At 35.6% G+C, this 22,926-nt stretch overlaps 1 protein-coding gene across 1 annotated transcript in view; it reads left to right on the top strand.

Annotated features, from left to right (window-relative positions):
- GlcAT-S (Glucuronyltransferase S) overlaps positions 1-22,926 on the top strand; it is a 109,061-nt gene that overhangs the window by 38,961 nt on the left and 47,174 nt on the right. Inside the window, 2 exon segments of the mRNA XM_081762928.1 lie at positions 22,641-22,877; positions 22,880-22,899. Coding sequence (XP_081619054.1) covers positions 22,641-22,877; positions 22,880-22,899 — 257 coding nt within the window.

Genomic DNA, 22,926 nt, shown 5'->3' on the forward strand with positions numbered 1-22,926 from the left:
TCAGATCATGCGGAACCCATCTTGTCTTCATTTTCAGCTTTTCAGTAATAATTCTGTAAAGTGAAGTGACAGATATTTTGGTCTCATATGTAATTTTCTTACATGATTTCGTCGACCCTCTCTCAAAATGTCATTCACAATAATCTCAGGAGTGTAGTCTGTTGCAGTTGATGGTCTTTCACATTTTGGGGTGTCCGCAATGATTACACGACCTTCACGGAAACGATCTGAGCACCGAAATACAGTCCTATGATCCACTACACTATTTCGACAAACCTACAGTAAAACATTGTAAATTTCAGTTGGATTCTTTCCACATAGAGTTTCGATGTTGCTATAGGAACGCTTATCATCATGTGTAACCCAACCTCAGTCAGGTTCACCACTGAATTTCTCACAACACAGCTAAGCAAACCAGAAAAAACAGAAACAATCGTCAAGCCCAAACTCTGACCCACAACAAACGTAAAAATGACTCAAACGGTCGTGCATATGCTGTGTTCAAGACTTTTGAAATGACCCTCGTACTTATACCTGGACCCTCTCATTTCGTAACGGTTTGCGTCAACACAAAGCGAAAATAAGCATTTCGGTTTTACTTTCACGTGGTGACGTGTTTGTTTTCTACGGACACAGTTCCACGTTTGCTTATCGTGAATCCCAAAATATATAACATCATAATGACCACGTAGCACAGGATGGTGCTTGTCTCTCTCCCTTGTCTTCCTTTACGCGCATATACACTATCGCTGAAATGCCTCCTCCATACGAACAAAAGCCCGTGTGAGTTTCCAACTTCGTTCAGTTCAAATAAAAGAAATGATAGTTTCTAGTGACCACCATGCAGAGGTTTGTACGTATTCTTCCGAGAATAATCGCTTTTCAGACATATCCTTTTGCAGTATATCATAAATCTGTACTCAATCATTGTGAACCATTGTACAAAAGACAAAAGATTTTGATTGAATTATAATAGGAAAATTCTGTGGTTAAGCCTTCTTAAAGTTAAACTGCGAGGGCACGGTTGCTCAGTGGTAGAGCACTTATCTCTGGTGCGTGGGGTCCCTTATACGATTTCCGATCCAGTAAGTTCGCGAAGTTAACATCGCGTCCATGGGGTTGTCGGGCACTCTCGCTTTCTCTCACATTCCCATCCCATTAATTCTTCTAACATCAGTCACTTGCCTTAACCATTGTCTCCCTTAGCCTAAATGGCTTAAACGTGGGACGTTATACAGAAAGTTATGCTGCGCTAAGGAATACGATGTCGTATTAATTTGCAGAAGAACTATGGAATATTCTTTACACATTATGTTTACACTATTTTGTTTAGAATCATACCCACCTTTGCTAACGCGCCTGGTCCCTATAGACACCTTGAGTTTCCACTACTTTGGACCTGCTCTGACTTGGTTAAATACTTCCTTGTTTTTTGTGGCCACCCAGCATAGATTTGATTTTTTTTACACTACTCGTTTACTCCTCAACTCACTACGGATCCAATCGTTCATGGACCCACCAGGTTCTCCGTTTCCCATTAGATACATTTTTTTGTTTTCAATGGACATCTAACAGGGGTTGTTTGGTGTTTATTCCACTATAGCTTTTATGGCATATTTCTATGTGCTGTACTTTTACTCATAACGTTTGGGTCCAAATAAGGGAATCGGCACCCATGCATCCATAAATGCAACTCACTTCTTAAAAAAACAATTTATACATTATTTGTAGTTAATTTCGTGGAGAATGAAATACAAAATAAGTTGTGTATGATTCCCTGAAATTGGTTAGTACGTGTAAATATTGGATGATCTGAAAAATTTTGCTACCATTTAACAGAACTTAGCCTATGTATTTTCAATTCAAATTTTACAACTATTAATATCTACGTTTTATTGTCTTTTCCAACTTATATTTAGGAGAAAGAAAGAAATATATGTTTATGATTATTAAGAAACAATTATTTGTAACATACATTACAAAATTCATGAAACAGAAAAATATTGTTTCCTTATTTAGATAGTTTACTTTAATTCAGCATGTCACAGAATATAACTTGTCATAGATTAGTACTGTAATATTTCTCCAACGCAGAGGGAAAAAAGGGAATTTTGAAACAGCGTTACCATCTCGTACAGCACAAAATTCTCAGCTTTTACAGAGTACCGAATATCTTGGTAAGTACTTGACTTATCGATCTCAAATAAACGTGATAATGCTCCTTATGACATACTGATTTCCTCTATGCATTTAAAACCATACTGTACTAGGGACCTTTTCCAAGTTATTGTACTATTTCCAAACTCAATTTTTCTCTCTTCTGTTGTGGAAACACTGTTTAACTGATCCTTCTAAACTTGAAGTCATTTTAAAGAGTCCTTCCCAGTATTTCATTTAATGTGCACAAATAGTTACTACTTCATTCCTTGTGTGTATTAAAGGCGTTTAAATTTGGCATATGTTTTACAATATTTCTCAAAAAGCATGCAACACTGATCTGCGAGTGTCATCTCTTTCTTCTTTGTTTTCATTGCTGATTCGAATTATGGTATTAAATTTAGGTCATTCCATTTAAAAAATCATAACTTTATATTGGGTTGGCAACACTGTTCACCTAGTGATGTTACCTAATACATGGATAGATGTCCCCCTTCCTGTAGTTGCTTTGTACAAAGTTTCGCTTCTCTATCTCTCTTAGTTCCTCTGTTATAAAGGTGGGACATTATAAATGGTGCACCCGGTATATATATATATATATATTATTTTTAGTTGGTCTATAGGGGGATGAAGAAATTCCCCGTTTTATTTAAATGGGCCCTTCTTTTGACCTATAATGTCTTGTTTTAGGTACTTGTAATAAAAACTTGAAATTTGGTATGCTTATACATTTTCGTTAGCGTTACCTAAGTAAATCATCAAAAATAAAAATTCCCAACTTTAGTAAGGTTTTATGGACAATTGAAAAATCTTTCTCATGTTATTTATGGGTCACGTTGTACACTTCAAAATGCTTAGGCACTTCTTGTAGGGCTACAATAATTAAATTTGGCATGATTGTGGTCTTGTGGGACTAACCCATAGGAAAATTACCAAAACTAGATATTTTTAGTTTTTTAGGGTGGTCTAAAGGGGAAATGAAAAATCTCCATGTTATTTAAATGGACGTTTTGTTATGATACGAAATATTATTTTTAGGTAGTTGAAATAGGAAAAGAAACTTGAATTTCGGTAGAATTGTGGATTTAAAAGGTGCAAGGCCGTAGGCCGAGATAAAACGTGTATAATGGAACTTATCAACTGTTATTCGTATATTCAACTGTATTGTCCTTACTTCGATAACCTTTTCTGTTTGTATCAAGGTAGGTGTTCTTTACGGACGTGTCATCGTTGATAAAGTAAAATACATATTAAATAGAATACTTTACTTTAGGTCTACACTCTTAAATTGGGGAAATATTAAGAGTAAATGCACGAAATTCACTCTTGAAGCAAAATCTGATATATATGAGATGCGAGGCCGAGCAAACGCAGGGATTTGGGGGGCGAAGTCCCCAGCTGGCCAAAGGCTAATCTATTATATAGAAATGAAAAGCATCTTGTTTGTGATCACATCACGGGGAGACGGCTGAGCTGTTTGGAATGAATTTTTGGATGTAGTTATCACGTAATTCGAACTGGGTGTTTAATCATTTTACATTGATTAAGATGCGTATTCTAAGGGGGAATGGAGTGGAGGGTCAAAATATTGGTGAAAAATTGAGTATTTTACAATCCTGTTGAGTTACTAAAATGAAACTTAGTATATGAAGTTCTCATTAAAAATAAGTGGACTTGTCCCAGCGTTTTTGAGAATCCCCTTTTCACCAAGGATACCACAACTGCCGTTGCTGTCGCCTCATCCGTTGCATCCTTGGACGTTCACTGCGTTGTTTGTCGTGTACAGATCCAGATTTTTTTTTTTTTTTTTTTTTTTTTTTTTTTTTTTTTTGCAAAATATGCGACACTGTGGTATGTGCAATGTTGTTCTCTCTAGATGCCGGGCATTGAAGTCGTCAGCGATGACTCTGGGACTGTTACCCAATAATGAGAACAATTTCAATCCTTTCTTGGCGGGTGAGAGCCATGTTACATTACATAGTTTCGTATCTCAAGCTGGGATTTTATCATGAACTTTACTTAAAGGGCATATCGTAATGGAGGAGGAATTCAAAATTCATGCCAAAAATGTAATATCTTATGAATTTTTTAATTACGCTTTCACTGATATGGTTATTACAAGGGGATAAGGAGGCTCAAACATTTTCCTTGAATTTAGCCTTCCTGTGCAAAGAACAGGCATTTCAGCTAGTCTGGAATAAAAAGTAGTGCAAGTCATTCCCCCCTTTGTTTTTGTAGAAAAAATACTTGGGTATTAATATGGGGCATGGTGGCTCAGTGGTAAACCGTTCACCTCTGGTGCGTAGGGTCCTTGGTTAGATCTCAACTCACGCCAAGTGGGCTTTGTTCTGGGAAAACATCGTGTTCGTGGGTTTTCTCGGGGTTCTTCTGTTTCCTCCCACTTTATTAATTCAACCATTTTACTCATTTCTCATCATCACCGTCTCCTTTAGTTTATCCGGTATAACCGTGGGATGTAAAAGTGAAAGGTTTCATTTCATTTCATTTTGTGTATTAGTGTAAACAAAATGTTTTTCTCCAGACGCTTCACTTCAAAAAAATAAGTAACTAAATATATACCTCTATCTTCTCAACACTAACGGCAATCAGATCGTGTAACTCCAGAATTCTTCTTGCGTATTTCGTGGAGTGTTACTTGTAGTAGAATTATGGTATGTTACAGAGGCCCTTCAATCGTAAAACCTATTTAAGAAAGCAAATTGGCAACTATTTTTAATCTCTGGCTTTTGAATTTGAGGTACTGTCCCAGTATTTTCCTGGCGTGTTTTGAGGGAAACTAAAGGAACCTTCAGTTAGGACGGTTGGCTCAGGGATTTGCTATTATTATATACTTGCAGAATTACCTACATCTTTGTCACCCTACAAAACTGGCTACTTCCTTCTTTCTAGAAATCGAAATATAATCGATTGTCAATGGTGCAAAATGTATCCCAGGAAACGTGGTTGGGGCTTTATGGTGCGACATGTTTTCTTCGTAATTTTTACTATTTAAGTTTAGTTTAATGTTTTAGGATTATACACCGACACTAAGAGAGATTGAGGTGATGAAATGGTGGCATGACGAAAACGGGAGGAAACGGTAGAACACCGAGAAAATCTATGCACACGGTGTTTGTCCACCACAAAACCAACTTCACGGGACCTGGAATCGAACCAGTAACCCGTGTCAGAGGCGAGTTACCGCGACCTTACAAGGGAATTTCACAATTTCATGTGCACAGTAGAACGTGAATCCTTAAATGGTATTTTAAGTAGGAATATTGCTTTAAATATATGTTTAAAATTTAACAAATATATATATATATATTGCCCAATAAAACCCTCTGGCTTTTTTTTTTTTAAACTATGTTTCTCACAAACCTGACAACTGTATTGAAGAGACCATAGGCTATTTAGAATTTTTTTATGTCTACACTAAGGGAGAAGGATGAGGTTCAGAGGAGAAGAGATTTAAGATTTATGCCAAATAGTAGGGTAAAAGTAGAGGTTGACCCTGAACTAAATATTATTGAAATAACCTTTGGGATATGAAATCAGGTAGCTATGAGTGAATTAACTAGAGAATGCTAAAACCTGGAAGTTTGCGAAATTCGAGATATTCCGGGTTGGAGTTGTAACTCAAAATCGCTTCTTGAAACAAATGCTGCTAGGGAATACCGGTCAGTACACAAAAAATTATTTTATTCGCGCAGTACAACATATATTTGGTCCTTAATAAAATAGTATAAATGTATAATCAAAATGTGTTGAAATTTCAATACTGGTACAGATGGTTATACGCAGGGAGACTCATAAGTGCGGCGCAATTAGAGAAATGGATAAATTTTACATCTGACCTGTGAGGTAAACATTAATGAATATTAAAGTTCAATATTTTCAAAGGTACTTTGCAATTTGCTGACAGAATGCTGACATAAAAATTCCCGATATGACTGAAGCACATCCATCCATCCATACATGGTGCTTAGACCATACCACGTGTCTAAGCAAACATTCGCCATCAATAACAAATGATTCTGATAGCTCAGGTTCTACAGATACCTGTAGTGTAACACTCAAATCCTTTCGTAAGTGAATGAATTAGTGCAGCTTTTGATTATTTTCTCATCATTTCTCCAGAGAATAACGCTGATGGTGTAAGAGGGAGTTCATATGAGAAATAATGGGATGGTGTGTGCTCACGCTTAACGAGCGTATCAAGTCTCCAGAAGAAAGTTGAATTACTGAATACTATTATCGATGCTAACTCCTTTACCTACATGTTGTAATGTTAATGCTTGGTCAGTCTTCAATCTAACTGAATTCCAAAGTTCGCCATCTAACTTCTGATGTATTCCATTACCAACAACGTGTGCATCGTTACAGTTCACTCTGTCATTAATTCCTGCTATAACGCCAGTGGCTACATTGCACAACGATGAGTCGTACACTGGAAAAGGTTGATGCTTATTCAGTCATTGTATCATAAGTCTTCGATCACTCCGATTACTTCATACTTGATGACAATAGCTCACAATGTTGTGCGCTCTGTTGGCGTCCAGTTAAAGATGTCATAGCAGAATGCATCTCTCCAATTATATGTAGAAATTGAATCCATGTGTTGCACTTATTTTGTGTCATTCCACGACCGTGGGTTAAACCTCCTCTACTCTTGATAACACGCATAATACTCTGTCCGAGGAAATTCCTTTACCAGTTTTCTTACGTTCTTCGGATGACGTGATTTCCATGGTTTTGAAACTGACCGTATAGCCACGGATGTGTAAGTTGTAACTACTGTATCTCCTGAAGGTATATCCGTCCTCATTCAGTACATATATTGTGCCCTGTCGCAGCAAATAGAGGTAGCACGCATGCCACAGAAGCAAGGTGTAGATTCCAATTTCCTTTTCGTTCGCCTCTTATAAACATCTGAACTGTGTTGATGTATTCTATGTATTTTACCCATAACTTTGCAGTTCGAGATTGCGCAGACAACTCTCGCTTCAGCCGTTGACATGTTGTTCCACGTTCGATAGTAAATCACCCTGCACTTGGTTTCTTGTAGTTTCTTCATCAGCTTTCAGAAAATTACTGCAGATATTTTTGAGATCTGTAAACACGGCGTTTGTAGTAGGTGAGTAGGTGGGGGGTTGAATAAATTATTATGTCTTTCATGAGGGAAATATAGGAGGTAAGACTGATGATCGTAATATAGACATCTGTGCAAGAAAATGTCCTCTCAATGCTATCGAAAATTCTTTTCCGTTAAGCATATGAACAACCCTGTTTACTCCATACATTGTTCCAAGTAATTCTGATAAGCGAGATCCAATCAGTATTGATCTTATTCTTCGTACAAAAGTCATTAGCATGTGAAGAGAACCTAAGCGACAAACAACGTTGAGGCCAGTGCTATTGACAATTTGAATGGCTTTTATCAAAGTGGTTGGTCCAGAGCTACGGATAGAATGGGTACTTCTAACTTTTTGGCTAGTTCTTCAATATAGCAGAGTGTACTGTAGATACAGATTTCATCATTTGGGTTTAAGTTCACAAACGGAAGTAATGTGTTATGAGATGGTGAAAAGGTTTCAGATGAAGAATATCGCTGCATAAACCCACTCCAGCTGAATTGGTTATTTACGGCGTCGTATAATGTAGAATGGGTGTGCCCCAGGAGATCAGAATTAATGGATTGCGGCAGATTGTTTGTCGTTTGCAGATGCAACATCGGAGCGAATTCAAGTTAGTGAATTTGGCGAATTAATGGAAGAGTTCGTATGAGAATGGCACAATTTTTAACCAATGATGTAACGCTTCTGAGTTTTGTTCCTCGCTTGATGACTGCATCCTTCCGAAGAGTGTTGGTATAGACACCTGGTCTCATGATCACAGACCACGAAATGTGTAACCTTTCCATCAGTAGTGACGACATTGTTGTCAACGTTATCAGAGGACCACTGGACAAAAACAGGCAAAGGAGCATTGGCATAAATCACGTCATAATTACTGGACTCTAGCACGTCCTGCTTGTAATTCCGAACTTCTGAATACGAAACACAAAATCCCAGTGAACATAATTCGTCAATCAACCAACTATATCCATATACATGATCGAGTTCTGCCCCAACACCAAATTGCAGTGGGGAGAGTACAGTTCTTCTCATCGCCGACTGCTTTATGACATGTCAGGGTGTTACACACTTTCACGTCATTAGAAATCACACATGCAAACATTGTTTTCAAAGAACGAGAGATAAATTTAACAATTTCTCAGTGTTTCGAACTTGAGATGGGGCAGTATACACATTCCTTTGTTGCTTATGGCATCTCATATCAGCAATTATTAATTTTTATCGGCTGCTGTAATACTTCTTATTTTTCTTCCCCGATTTTCTCTCTCTGTGATTCATACCATTTCTCGTTAATAATATAACTTACCAAATTTTTGAGACATGTGACGTTTGGTTTTCTATTAAACTCTGTTATTGTGATATGCTCTTCATATTTTGCATGCAACTTAATTTTTAACCATTCCTCTGAATACACATCTTCGTCCCAAGCAAGTTCTACCATCTTCACATGAAGATCCTGCAAATTGTACAGACTTGAATCAAAACATAGCTCTGATCACTAACATACTAGTACATCATATCAAATACTGCTGCGAACTTCATGTTACTTGACCACCTGCGGTGTTTTCCAGTTTGTCCCGTCATTGGTAGCGTTTCTTTCTTTTTACTGATGAACAATGTATGACAATTACTGCGATAGAAAGCTTCGGCTGCTACTAGATCGAAACACTCTTGCCTTCGACATTCCATTCTTTCTCCCCATTCTTTTTCCAGTCAAAAGTTCATCGTCCAACCTACATTTTCGTTTCTTTATTAGGGATCACGGTCCTACAATTCATGCATCCTTTTTATGTAATATTCATGAGTGTAACGACGGCGGCAGCTGTGATGTACTAGAACACATGGTGAGCTTTGCATGAGAAATGTTTCACTAAGATATTTATGCAGTTACTTCTCTTCCCTGTTGAGACTAACTGCTGTTAGTCCTCGCCTGGTTATCGCGTTTGTTTCTTCGTCGTTATTTGTTCTGGCATATGATGCATAGATCATCCTTGTAACTGGTTCTCTCCATTGTGGAACTGTAATTAATCATTTGCTAGTTTCGAACTTCACTACAATTCCTTAAAGACACCTGAGAAAATAAAGAAAATGCAAATTCTAAAATAAACGTACAAAATAATTTTAGGTATATAAGTATGTACATTATATTCTACCTAGTTGTCCTATGGTGCCTGACTTTTGTATCATCCTGCATAAGAAAAATATCACAATATAATTAGTATTTTCAATTTAATAATTTAAAACATTATTAGAGAGATATAATGAATATGCAAAATATACACATAAACAATAATTATGGTTATGTTAAATGTGTTACATAAATTCAAACATCAAAGTTTGTTGAATCTGTAGTTCAAAGCTCAAGCACTCATAGAACAATTTTCGCAAAATGCCATACTTTAGCATTTCGCCTATGAAGAGTATCAGTACCCATTAACGTTATAGCAGGACTCATAGCTAGTCATTTTTTTTTTTTTTAACTAAAGTTACTTTTTTTCAAGTTGGTCACTAAAAGTTACTTTTTTTTTTTTTTCAAACCTGTCACTAAAAGTTACTTTTTTGGGAGGTAAAGTGACTTTTTCGTGTGATTTATGTTTTGCATCGGCATTTTTCTAAGAAAAATAAAAAAATAAATTGAAAAAGTCAAACTTGTTAATCATTACTCTTCTGAAAGCTTCAGTACTTGCTGCCACATGTGAAACAGTCAGTTTTATTCTCACTTCAACTTTTATTCTTTCTAAAGCACAGTGCATGGTTGGTGGATGCTTAAACTCTCAAGGTGGGGTTGAGAACTCAAGCATACTTAGAAAACCTAAGAAAGGAGGAAGCTCAAAAAGAAGTAAAGAAGAAAAGATTAAATAAAACAACAAACAAAGAGAGAGGTGATGGAGAAATTGACAAAGAAAAAAGGGGCATGATGAGATTTTCGTCACTTTTGGTCACTTTTTCGTGTGCTTTTGGTCACTTTTCAACTATTTACAAGAGACCAGACCACTATGAACCCTGTCATAGCAAAAAATCATTTCAATATTATTAAATTCTTGGTTGTGAGAAATTTCAGCTATTTTTACCCTACTAAAAATAAAGTATCTCACGCCCTTCTCATGTTGGGAAGATGAAACTCGGTTTGCAAGCTCTCATTTAACAGCTAGTCGACACATACATAGGACTTACAGTCTGGAAAAAAAAAAAGATATTGTGTGGGACCCCCAAAAAGATATTGTGTGGGTAACAGTCCCGACTAAATTTAAGCCCACATTTAGCGAAGAGCGTGCATTTCAGCTGGCCTGGGAATTGATTGGTGTAACAACTTTGGCGTTGCTCGCCGATGTTTATTCTATTCAATCTATTTTCGAGGGGGCGCTGTGGCTCAGTGGTAGAGCGTTTACCTCCGGTGCTTGGGGTCCCTGGTTCGATCCCAGCTCGCGCCGTGTGGACTTTGTGGTGGACAAACACCGTTCTCGTGGGTTTCCTCAAAGTTCTCCCGTTTTCTCCCACTTTCTTCATTCCACCATTTCATTCATTACTCATCATCACCATCTCCTCTAGCTGGGACGTAAAACTTAAAGATTTCATTTTTCATTTCAAGATTTCTTTATTTCAAGTATTGTGCATAATCATTATTCTCCCCGTGCGAAGTTACATCTTTCTGCTAGTGTGGGCTATATATGATTTGCAAGTGCATAAAAATTATATTAGAAATATTTTACTGTTGAAAAATAGCTAAAAGAATCTACAGCAGAACTAAACGTTATAATTTATAATATTTATGGTGTTTGAACTCATATGACACTATCTCATAACTCTAAACTTGCGATGGTGTGGAAGAGTATACGTAATAATAATAATAATAATAATAATAATAATAATAATAATAATAATAATAATAATAATAATAATAATAATAATAATAATAATGAAATGAAACATGTTGCAACTTTACAACAGCTTTCACTTAAAATGAGTGATTTTACGGAAGAAGGTCTAAGGACCTTTTTATGTAGAATTTTATAAACTACAGTTTTCCTCCAAAACTTGATAATATTCGAGATAATTACAGAAACCTAAAATTACCGCCCTATCACCTCTTCCCCCTCCAAAAAAATTAAAAATAATCTTTGTCGGATTTTTTTTTTTCTCCAGGGCTAGGAGACTTTCAGTTGAAGAAAGCTTAATACTGATTACAGCACCATCAATCATGAATCGAGAAAAAATGTTTCGAATATTTTTTTTTTATTATTTATTTTTGTAGAATCCGAATATACAGTAAAAAATAAATATAAGTTTTCTAAGTTACCCGTATCCCACTCTCACGGTAATCGGTGCGGGAGCTGGCTAATTTTATCACAGATGAATTTCCCCTCCAAAATATAAACTTTTTTATTTCGAACATATTTTCCCGTCTGATATATATTTTTTCCATATATTTTACTGTATCAAAAATTCACTGTTTTTCTGTTCAGACATAATTCAGCCTACTTTGAAATCATTAATTCTACGAGAATTTTATAACCTGCAATTTTCCTCGAAAAATTGGTAATTTTCAAAATAATAATAATAATAATAATAATAAACTAGAATTCTCCCCTTTCCTTTCCCCAAAAGAAAACACAGGTATAACAATTAATGTTACTTTTCAGGATATGTTAAAGACATTAAAATAAAGGTATTGATAAAAATGCAGCTTGTTCGGAATTTTTTCGAAGTCACTTCCACCCGCTTTTTTCTTTTTTTATTTTTTCTTTCTCTTTCTTTCTTTCTTTTTTTCTTTTTTTTTTTTTTTTTTTTTCAATTTCCCTGGGCTAAATGAGCTGTGTCGTTCAATGAAATGTCGACTCTTAGCCTTGATAAGAGCTTTATAAATTCCAGGCATTTGTTTGATTAATTTATCCAACTTTTAAAAAACTGTGCGGCTCTGTGCGTTATATTTTTGTATTTTAATTTGTTACATTTATAGCCCACAGTTCGAATCACAAAAATTGGTAAATATGATTAAACATCTTAATGGCTCTGACTTTTATTCTTCTTATTTTATGTATATTTATTCTGTTGCCATAGCAACAACAAATACCTATCTTCTTTTTAACAACTGACATTCCATGAATACTTATATAAAATCAACATCTATTCTACATTTTTCTCCTTTTATCAACAAATTGTACACTTTTAAGCGCCGTTGCCCAAAATAACTACAAGAAATTGGAAGTAATTCACAGATTAGATATACAATCTCGTTGTATATATGGCTTCTGACGAGGACTTCTTAAATTGATTACAATTTAAGAAAGAAACCTGGACCGTTACATATTCTTAATACATGGTTACCTTACTTTCCGAATAGCCCTCCTATATATATATAAAAATTACAATACATATATTAATTTCATTTTATATCAACAATAATCGTACATTTATTTAATAATCAATTATATTTTAATTATATAAATTATCGTCGAAGAGGAGTTATTAAAAAATACGATTCTTTTGCTGATTATTTAGGTCCTAAAATAGATTTTTTAATTCAGTATCTCCGGAGCTCATTAAAAACTTAAACGAAAATACATTCGCATATTACATAACTTATTTCTTCCACTTGGACATCATGAAGATGATAATAAAAGAATTAAAAGCACAATATTGATAAGTGAAGCGAATTACAAAGAAATCATAACAATACTCCAAATAAAACAAAACAAGACTTGATCAATATAACGGAATAATACAAATAAAATAAATTATTATATTAAAAATTAGCAAAGTTTATGTGGGTTAGAATACAGTATAACATGTTTTATTTATTCAAGCATATTTATCATAACTTTTAGTAAGCGATATTCGTGTTCATTTACATTAAGAACATTATATATATTATCTGTATAGAATTCAAACAAAGTACGAATGACAAATGAAATCATAATTGTATTCAAAGTGAAAATAAACAAGAATTAATTAAATATGCCTTGACGGACGCCACAACTTTAGCTTAAGTTACATTGCCAAAGGTTTCGGTTAAGTTGCATTGTACGCTGCAATCTTGTGTACAGTTCCGTATATTATGAATTCCTTCAAATCTTTGATTTCTATTTTGATAACTTCTGCCACCTATAAAATTGTTACGAAACCTATTTCGAGAAAAATTAGGTGTACTGTTTGCCTGATTTCTAAACGCTGTATAGTTACTATTCCTGTTTCCTCTGTAATTAGGTACGGTTCTATTACCGGTATAATTGGATATGAACAAAAACACCAGAGGTGCAAAAAGTGCAGCCAAGTTCGTCAGGCTCAAAAAGTGTTGAGATGAGGATGGATGAGCCAAGTTCCTTGGCCACTGCATCTGAAACGAACACTGGAACTTGGCGCTAGGTGTCTAACATATTCGATTACATTAAGATGTCTGTTCCTAGTTTCACGGCCGGGACATTTCAGCCCTAAGGCTGGTGGTGACCCCCCAAATCCACCACGCTCACAAACACCATCCCTAAGGCTCGTTAACATCATTTACTTTGACACTTCGTGGAGGAATATAAGTTTTCCTTGTCTGGGTTTCGAACCACCAATCTTACTGCACTATACTGTATATGTGCCCTAGCGCCTTAGCAAAGTTGATATTCCTAAGGTTGGTGGTGGTCCTAAACCCACCACACCCACCACCACTATCCCTAAGGTTCCTTAACATCATTTTCCTTGACACCTCGCGCCAAGTTGCAGTGGCTAAGGAACTTGGCTCATCCATCCTCATCTCAACACTTTTTGAGGCTGACGAACTTGGCTGCACTTTTTGCACCTCTGGTGTTTTTGTTCATATTTCACTTCTTTTTGTAGTTCACCATAACAATATCGTATATTGGTTTTCTCAATTGTGACACATTGTTGGATTTAAATTTAAAATTGTACATTTTTAAAGGAGTCGTAATGTGTCACATGTAACATTAGTTCCCAAGGGCTCTCCCACCGGTAATCGAACCCAAGACTATGTACAAGAAAGGCGCACATGCTAGCCACTAAAACAGCGGGGAGGATTTATTCTATTAAATATCTGTCAGATAGTTATGTCCAAACGAGATTCTGGTTCATTTACCCGAACTACAAAATCACGATCGCTAACATCTCATTTTTCATTCCCTAAATACGAAGAGTATCAACAGGGCCCAAAACCCTTGATGCTGAATCCTCTCTGTTACATCACTAGACATAGCTGGTGTTTCAATATACTTAGTTGTTCTCTACCTTTTCACATTGCGAAATTACGGAGTTCATTACATGACGCCCATTTTGTGCAGTTTCATACTGCCTCGGGTTTTCCTTCCAATGATATACACCTTTCAAATTGCTTGTAAACTTAATAATATTTGTCACCAACATATCCTAACTTTATATTAAACTACATGAACTGACATAAATTAAAGGGGTGCTTCCGGTTGACGTGGAAATTTGAAATGATGAAGGGGGATGAAGAATTTCCCATTGTTATTTAAATGGGTCTTTTCTCATGTTTTAGGAACATGGAATAAAAAAATTGAAATTCGGTATGCTTGTACGTTTTCACTAGTATTACCTAAGTAAATCAGTAAAAATAAACAATTCCAACTTTAGAGTGGTTTTATGGGGAACTGAAAAATCTTTACCACGGTACGTATTTATATGGGGCACCTTTTGCACCCCAAAATTATAGGGCACTTCCTGTAGGACTACAATGATTAAATTTGACATGATTGTAGTTTTTCGGAACTAACCGACAGAAAAATTGCCAAAAGTGAATATTTTTAATTTTTAGGGACTGTAAAGGGGAGATGAGGAATTTCCCATGCTATTTAAATAGGTCTTTTTTTGACTTATAATCTCATTTTAGTACTTGAAATTGGAATATAAACTTGAAACTCGGCATGTTTCATCGTTTTCGTTAGTATTACCTAAGTAAGTCAGTAAAAATGAAAATTTCCAAATTTAGAGTGGTTTTATGGGGAACAGAAAAACCTTTTCCATGTTATTTATATTGGACGTCTTCTACACCTCAAAATGTTTAGGCACTTCCGGCAGGATTAGAATGATGAAATTTGGCACATGTAGCCTCCCGAGGCTAACCTACAGGAAAATTGCTAAAAGGAGTCTAAAGGAAGATGAAGAAATCACCATGTTATTTAAATAGGCGTTTTTCTGGAATACAAAATCTTATTTTTAGATAGTTGAAATAGGAAAAGAAACTTGAAATTCGGGAATTGTAAGCTCAAGAGGTGTGAGGAACTAGGCCGTGCAAAGGCGAGGGTGTGGGGGCGAATCCCCAGGAGGGGAAATTTAGGAAATATGAAGAGCAAAGGCACGAAATTCACTGTTGATGAAAAGGCTGAAACGTAAGAGATTCTCACGCTGTTCACAGATAGACACACGAAGCATCAAGAACATTTTTACATAACGACTTTGGCAACTATAATATAACTCGTGGTACCAATATATTTATAAAATCGGTTACATTTTGTTGCTAGTCCCATATAAATTCAAACAATTGGATTTCTCATTTCTTCGAAAACTTCATTAATTTTAAATATTCTTACCTCTACATTATCTTACTTATCAAATTAATCTTAATATCTATTTAATACCAATGACTGCAATAAAGGAAATTTATTCACCGGCAAAAGACAAAATATTGGCTTTTCCTTGTCTGTGTTTCCAACCATGAAATTTACGGTAGTAAGTACGTGTCTTAGCCCACGTTTTTAAAAGTTAACTGATTCACAGAACGTGCCTCATTAACTTGCTTAGCTACTTATTACTAGCTTTCACTTATTTTACTCTCACACTGAGAAAAAATGTATGTGGCGTACGTAAAAACGTTGGTTACATGTGTAAATTCTTTAATTTTTGGACTTAATATACACTAAGCGTATAACTGAAAAAGTATATTTTAAACATATTTTCCGTATAAGTGTTCCGAATAAACGTAGTTTCCGCACGAACGAAAAGACTATATGTAGGCGGTCAGGATCTCACATACAGATGACCGTATGTAACTTATAGCTGACGTACGTAATGTGCGGAAGAATGTTAGATGTCAGACATCCTGCAACGACATTGTGCAACATCTAAGCGGGAAAGAGGGCAGTACGTATGTAGCATATGGATAACGTATGTTAAGTATTGATTTCTGTAGTAAACATAAGGATCCCGTATATTTGTACACTATAGCGCTGTCCGGATAACGGATTTTTCTCAGTGACCTTAGCTCATTTCTCTATTAACCTAGAACGACAGCAACACGAACACAGAAACATCGAGGAGAGTTAAGATTTCAAAGGCTCGTCCACCGGGAATCGAACCCAGGACCCAATACACCAAAGGCGCACGTGGTAGCCAATAGATCAGCTAGGAGGGCACCAACTCGACCACCCAGACGATTGACACTATCACTATGCACATGATGTGTTCGATAACGGAATCGTTCCCGATGTCTGATTGTAAGGAGTTTTATATATATATATATATATATATATATATATATATATTAAAAACTTTCCATAGCAAATTCCTCAAATTTCATTTTCAAGCAGTTATAGGGTACCTTTATGGAGAGTTTCGCATCTTTATGTCATTAAGAAGTACATAATGGCTATGGACAGTTTTTCGCCCATAAAAATTCCCATAGTACATTCCTTAAATTTGGAATCTTTTACTTACACAAGTCATTATCTAAGGTAGGTACCATTATGCAGAGTTTCAAATCTCTATCTCATTTGGAAGCACCTAATCAATTATGAGTGAGTAAATGAACCGATCTCTGTTTGAGTAAGGACAGTTTTCACCCATAAAATTTTTCCATAGCACTTCCTTGAATTTCAGACATTTTCCATACTCAAATCATTATAAGGTACCTTTATGCAGAGATTCGTCCTATCTCATTGGGAAGTACCTAATTAATGCTATGAGTGAGTCAGTCAGTGAGTGAACCGATTTCTGCTTGGCTAAGAACAGTTTTCACCCATAAAAAATTTGCTTTAGTATATTACTTAAATTTCAGACCTTCTCCATACTCAAGTCATTATAAGGTATCAATATGCAGACTTTTACGTCAAGATTTCATAAAGAAGTACTTAATTAATGTGACGAGTGAATGAATGAACCGATATCTGCTTGGCTAAAAATAGTTTTTCACCCATAAAAAATTCCTATTGCACATTCCTCACATTTAAGACTTTTTTCACACTCAAGTCATTATAAGGTACCGTTATGCTGAGTTTCACGTCTCTATCTCATTGGAAACTAGCAAATCAATGTGACGAGTGAATGAATGAACCGATTTCTACTTTGCTAAGGACAGTTTACATCCATGAAAAATTTCCCATAGCACATTCCTCAAATTACGGTCCTTTTTTACACTCAAGTCATTATAAGATACTTTTATGCACAGCTTCACGTCATTATCTCATTGGGGACTAGCAAATCAATGTGATGAGTGAGTGAATGAACCGTTTTTTGCTTTTCTAAGAACAGTTTTTCGCCAATAAAAAAAATCTCATAACACATGCCACACATTTCGGATTTTTCTATGCTCAAGTCATTGTAGGGTACCTCTATGTAAAGTTTCACGTCTCTATCACATTGGGAAGTATCTAATCAACTTGATGACTGTGGGAATGAACCGATTTGTGTTTGACTAAGGACAGTCTTTCGCCTATAAATAACTCCCATAGCACATTCATCACTTTTCAAACTAGGGGGCGCGGTGGCTCAGTGGTAGAGCGTTCACCTCTGGTGCTTGGGGTCCCGGGTTCGATCCCAGTCCCCGCCAAGTGAACTTTGTGGTGGACAAACACCGTGCTCGTGGGTTTTCTCGGGGTACTCCCGTTTCCTCCCACTTTCTTCATTCCACCATTTCACTCATCTCTCATCATCACCGTCTCCTTTAGCCTAACCGGCATAACCGTGGGACGTGAAACTCAAAGATTTCATTTCATTTCATTTCACTTTTCAAACTTTTTCCATATTCAAGTCATTATAATGTACCTTTATGCAAAGTTTTACGTCTCTATCCCATTGGAAAGTACCTAATTAACTTGATGAGTGAGTGAGTAAAAACGATTTCTTACTTGGCTAAGGACAGTTTTTTGCCCATAAAAATTCTCCATAGCACATTCCTTAAATTTCGGCTTTTTTCATACTCAAGTCGTAATAAGGTACCTTTGTGCAGAGTTTCACGCCTCTATCCCATTAGGAAGTACCTAATCAATTTGATGAGTGAGTGAGGGAAACGATTTTTTTTTCTGGCTAAGGACAGTTTTTTGCACATAAAAGAATTCCCATACCAAATTCCTCAGATTTCGGACTTTTTCCATACTCAAGTTATTGTAGAGTACCTTTATGCAAAGTTTTAAGTTTCTATCTCATTGGGAAGTACCTAATCAATTTGATGAGTGAGTCAGTGAGCCTGAAAACTGCATATTTTGGGGGTCCAGTACTCGAATATGGTTGAAGGTAGGAACGTGAGATTCAGCATATGAGTACATCTGTGAGATATCTCCTTACATTCTAAATTTCATGTTTCTACCCTTAAAAGAATTGGTTTTACAAAGCCTCGAAATCTGCGATTTTACCCAAAACTCTCGTTCGTGTATAATATGCTTACGGCAGTGCAGGCCAGTTTTCATTCTTCGCGGAACTTGGCTGCCATGCACTGCCGGGCATGTTGATCTATCATTACTTCTTACATTAGGGTTACATTCTTCACGCACATTGATATTCCGGACGGGAATATAATTATCTTGACTTCGGTTATTATTAGTTTGATTTCGATTATTATTACTTTGCACCATGGATTGATTTTCAAAATTTTGCACTATCATAATCAAATGATTGAAATTAATGCACTGTACAGAAATCAAAATTTGTTGCAACCTAAAAGGTAATAGTATCCGAATCGATGCTATAATTCGTGATTCTTGTTGGTACGGATTAATTAATTTCAACTCATTGTATACAGAAATCACAAAATCAGTTAAATTCTTATCAATTTTAGGATCAAACCGTCTGTTTCAAACCAAGGCGTCTCGGTTTGCCAACATGAAATCATTCTCAAAATTGGAAAGTAAAGCGTTCTTAAAATCTAAATAATTGCGTAAATCCCCCCTGATTGCTTTGAACCAAACAGTGGAGGGTGGTAGTAAAACATACGGTAATATTTTAAGGAATTTAGTTTTGTCTGTACCGATGAGGTCACATTCCTCTTCGAATTTCTCGAAAAATACACTGTCAGGTATGTCTTCTGACCTTCCGCTAAATTTCGTTAATGATCGTATTTCACTAAATCTGAAAGGATGATGATTATTATGAGCTTGTTTCGAAGGAGTAGATCTTACGTGTCTGGGTTTTCGGTGATGTACTGAACATGATCTTCTTTCCTCTTTCCTCATACTACCGGCACTTTCTTCCTTCTCCGAAGAGCTTTTTGTTATATCACTTTCTTCTAGTGATAATCTGGGTTCATTGGATATATGGTCCCTGTTGAGGATTGAATCAGGATTAACATTTATGGAGATGATCTTTTCCTTGAAAGTGTCTATTTCTTCCTGTAACACTTTAATTTGGTTACTGTGTTCACTAACCCGAGTTTCAACAACATCCACTGCACTTTGCACAATTGTAAATCTGTGCAACATTTGTTCCTGTCGGTTCGTTCTAATTTAGTATTTATTTGCTGTGTTATTTGCTCTAATTTATTATCCATTCGCTGAGTCATAACCTGTGTAATTTGTTCAAATTTAGTGTCCATTTGTTGCATTTGCTGCGACAAAGATTGACCTAACTGTTTTATAAGGTCAGCTACATTTGTTAATGTCTTCATACCTGATGTTCCACTAGCTTCATTTATATTTTCATTCCCAGAAACACTCATTTTAATGTTTCTATAAATTCTTTTCTTACTCCTGAGTAAAGTATACTCCGTGTTGAACGCTATGATGAGACTGCTTTACTTAACTTCAAACTAATCTCAAGGTGTTCCTGGTCGGTAAACCACCATCTAAAATGTAACGTTATATATATATATATATGTTACATTTATAGCCCACAGTTCGAATCACAAAAATTGGTAAATATGATTAACCACCGTAATGGTTCTGACTTTTATTCTTCTTATTTTATGTATATTTATTCTGTTGCCATAGCAACAACAGACAAATACCTATCTTCTTTTTAACAACTGACATTCCATGAATGTTTATAAAAAATCAACATCTATTCTACATTTTTTTTTTCTTCGCATCAACAAATTGTGCACTTTTAAGCGCCGTTGCTACAAATAACTACAAGAAAATGGAAGTAATTCACAGATTAAATGTACAATCTCGTTGGAACTCCAATAGCTCAGAATAACCTTCCTAAGACCTTCAGTATTCGTTGGCGTCTGTTTACGGAGTGTCGTGTTAAACTCATCTTACAAGAACTCGATGGGTAACAAGTGCGGTGACTATGGCGACTGTTTCATTTGTTGGTGATGTAGGCGTCGTCTTTGCATTGCAGATAATAACTGCATAACTGGTAATCTTGTTGTAGTACAAAGTTACTACACCAAATCAGCCTTCCTGATGAAATTCCATGACTACTTAAACGTTATTAAACAAAATTTTGTCCATTATTCCATTAATTCGAACTAAATTATCAACTTATTAGTCTGTAAAGCATCCCCAAACAATGACGCTACTTTCTGCGTGTCTTGCTATAGGTATTTCATGGTCGAGATGAAAGCGCTGTTCGGGACAACGATCCACAAACTTCTAGCATTGGAAGGCGAAAGATTGGAATCTAGATGCGTCTTCCTCTAGAGTGTCTTCCTCTACTGTTCATAGTTCCAGTCATTTTGCCCACAAGTTTTTTGTAACCTTTACTGCTATTGCTTTTCTTTCTTTCGCAATTTTATCCCCAAAACCATAAATCTGAAGGTGCTAGACCATCGGCGTATTTGATACCAATTGGAAATGCCTATTCTATAGTTCTATTGGCTCTTTCGGAGTTGTTAACATCTATTGTGTTTGTTTGCTTTTTGCAGGAAACTTGTCCTTAAGAAGTTTTTATATTTGACCATCAATGTGTTCCGTACAATATTTACACCACTTTGTGACTATCTTTGAAAAGTCCGATGCACTGCTCCACATGATCACTGAACGATTTTATTATTATTTTATTTATTTACTTTTAAGCAGAGAATGACTCTCTTCTCTCAAAATAACTACTTGAATATGTTAACTCTTAGTTAACAGTTTCTCTTTCACATTTTATAGTATTTGCATGTTCGTCAACACTATTCAACTGGTTCACACGAATGAATACAGTAAGATCTCACATCACAGATTTCATGCAGTTTTGCCCATATTATGATTAAGTAGCGCAAACACAACTGTTCGTTGAAGTGACAAATACTTAACAAGTGTTCATACTACACACACCACTAGCTGTCGTTGAAACAATGCATCATAAAACAAAGCGTGACATTATTTGTCTGTTCATTAGTTATCTGTTTATTACCAAGCAACTTTCCTTAATAAATTTGTCTTGATTACAACAAGACCATGAATGTCCGTATCCTTATATATCAATTACATTGTTTATTATCAAAAACGAGAATAAACATGGTTTTGTATGGACACAGTGTCTTTTATTTCGAAGATTCTGAAAACTCGATAATGTGCTCAGACTTTTGATAATGGCTATATATTGACATACACATTTTCTTTTTGAAACACCTGATGTTACTTCCTGTAATTTCCACCTCTCTGATCCTAAATTTGAAGAATGCTGATAGCATAGTCATTTAATATTCAGTGAATAACAAGTTATTTGAAGGAATCAGCATATTTTAAAGGTAACAAGATAGAGAAATACAAAATGAATACTTCTTGAATTTATTTCTTCATGCATCTTACATTAGAATGAGTCGTGAGGTACTTGAATCATTTCTCAGATGTAATATATGCACGTACCATAGTATTTTGCTAATCTGGCAATCCAGCGAAGCGAATTATTTAGTGTCTCACTGCCCAGCGAACACAATTGAGCAAGTAGGTCCTTTTATTATATTTTAATTTTGTGAAATTATTATTATTTATTGTTTTTGTTAAGAGTTAACACTATTACAGTATAATTAATTTATATAAACTTGCTTGCAACCGTAGAAAATATGTTTAAATTAGGCTACAAAGACTTTCGTTTGCATTACTTTCCTTTTTAAAATAGAAGTTGGCCAGTTTATTTTGAATATGGCCGGATATGATTTCACATAATTACTACTTTAATGCATTTATCTTGTTCGTATTATCATCTTCAACATTTTGTAATATATTCACTTTTCTTTCTTTTAAGGTATTCCATTTACACATATTGCAAGTCCTATGCCAGATATTTATCGTAAGGAGGAGATCGTGCCAAGAGGTGTAGCGAATAGGAAAGCAGCTTTAACTTGGGTGAAGAAGAATGCAAAAGAGGGAGTGATATATTTTGGAGATGACGATAATACGTTTGACCTCAGACTGTTTGATGAAATTCGTGATACGAAAAAAGTCTCCATGTTTCCTGTAGGCCTTATTGGAGAATATAGTATAAGTCCCCAGTGCTCAAAAATGTAAGTAAACATTCGCGAGCTTCTGTT

Source organism: Thermobia domestica, chromosome 6 (assembly GCF_964235325.1).
Source record: "Thermobia domestica chromosome 6, izTheDome1.hap1.1, whole genome shotgun sequence".
In the NCBI taxonomy this organism is placed as follows: Eukaryota; Metazoa; Arthropoda; class Insecta; order Zygentoma; family Lepismatidae; genus Thermobia; species Thermobia domestica.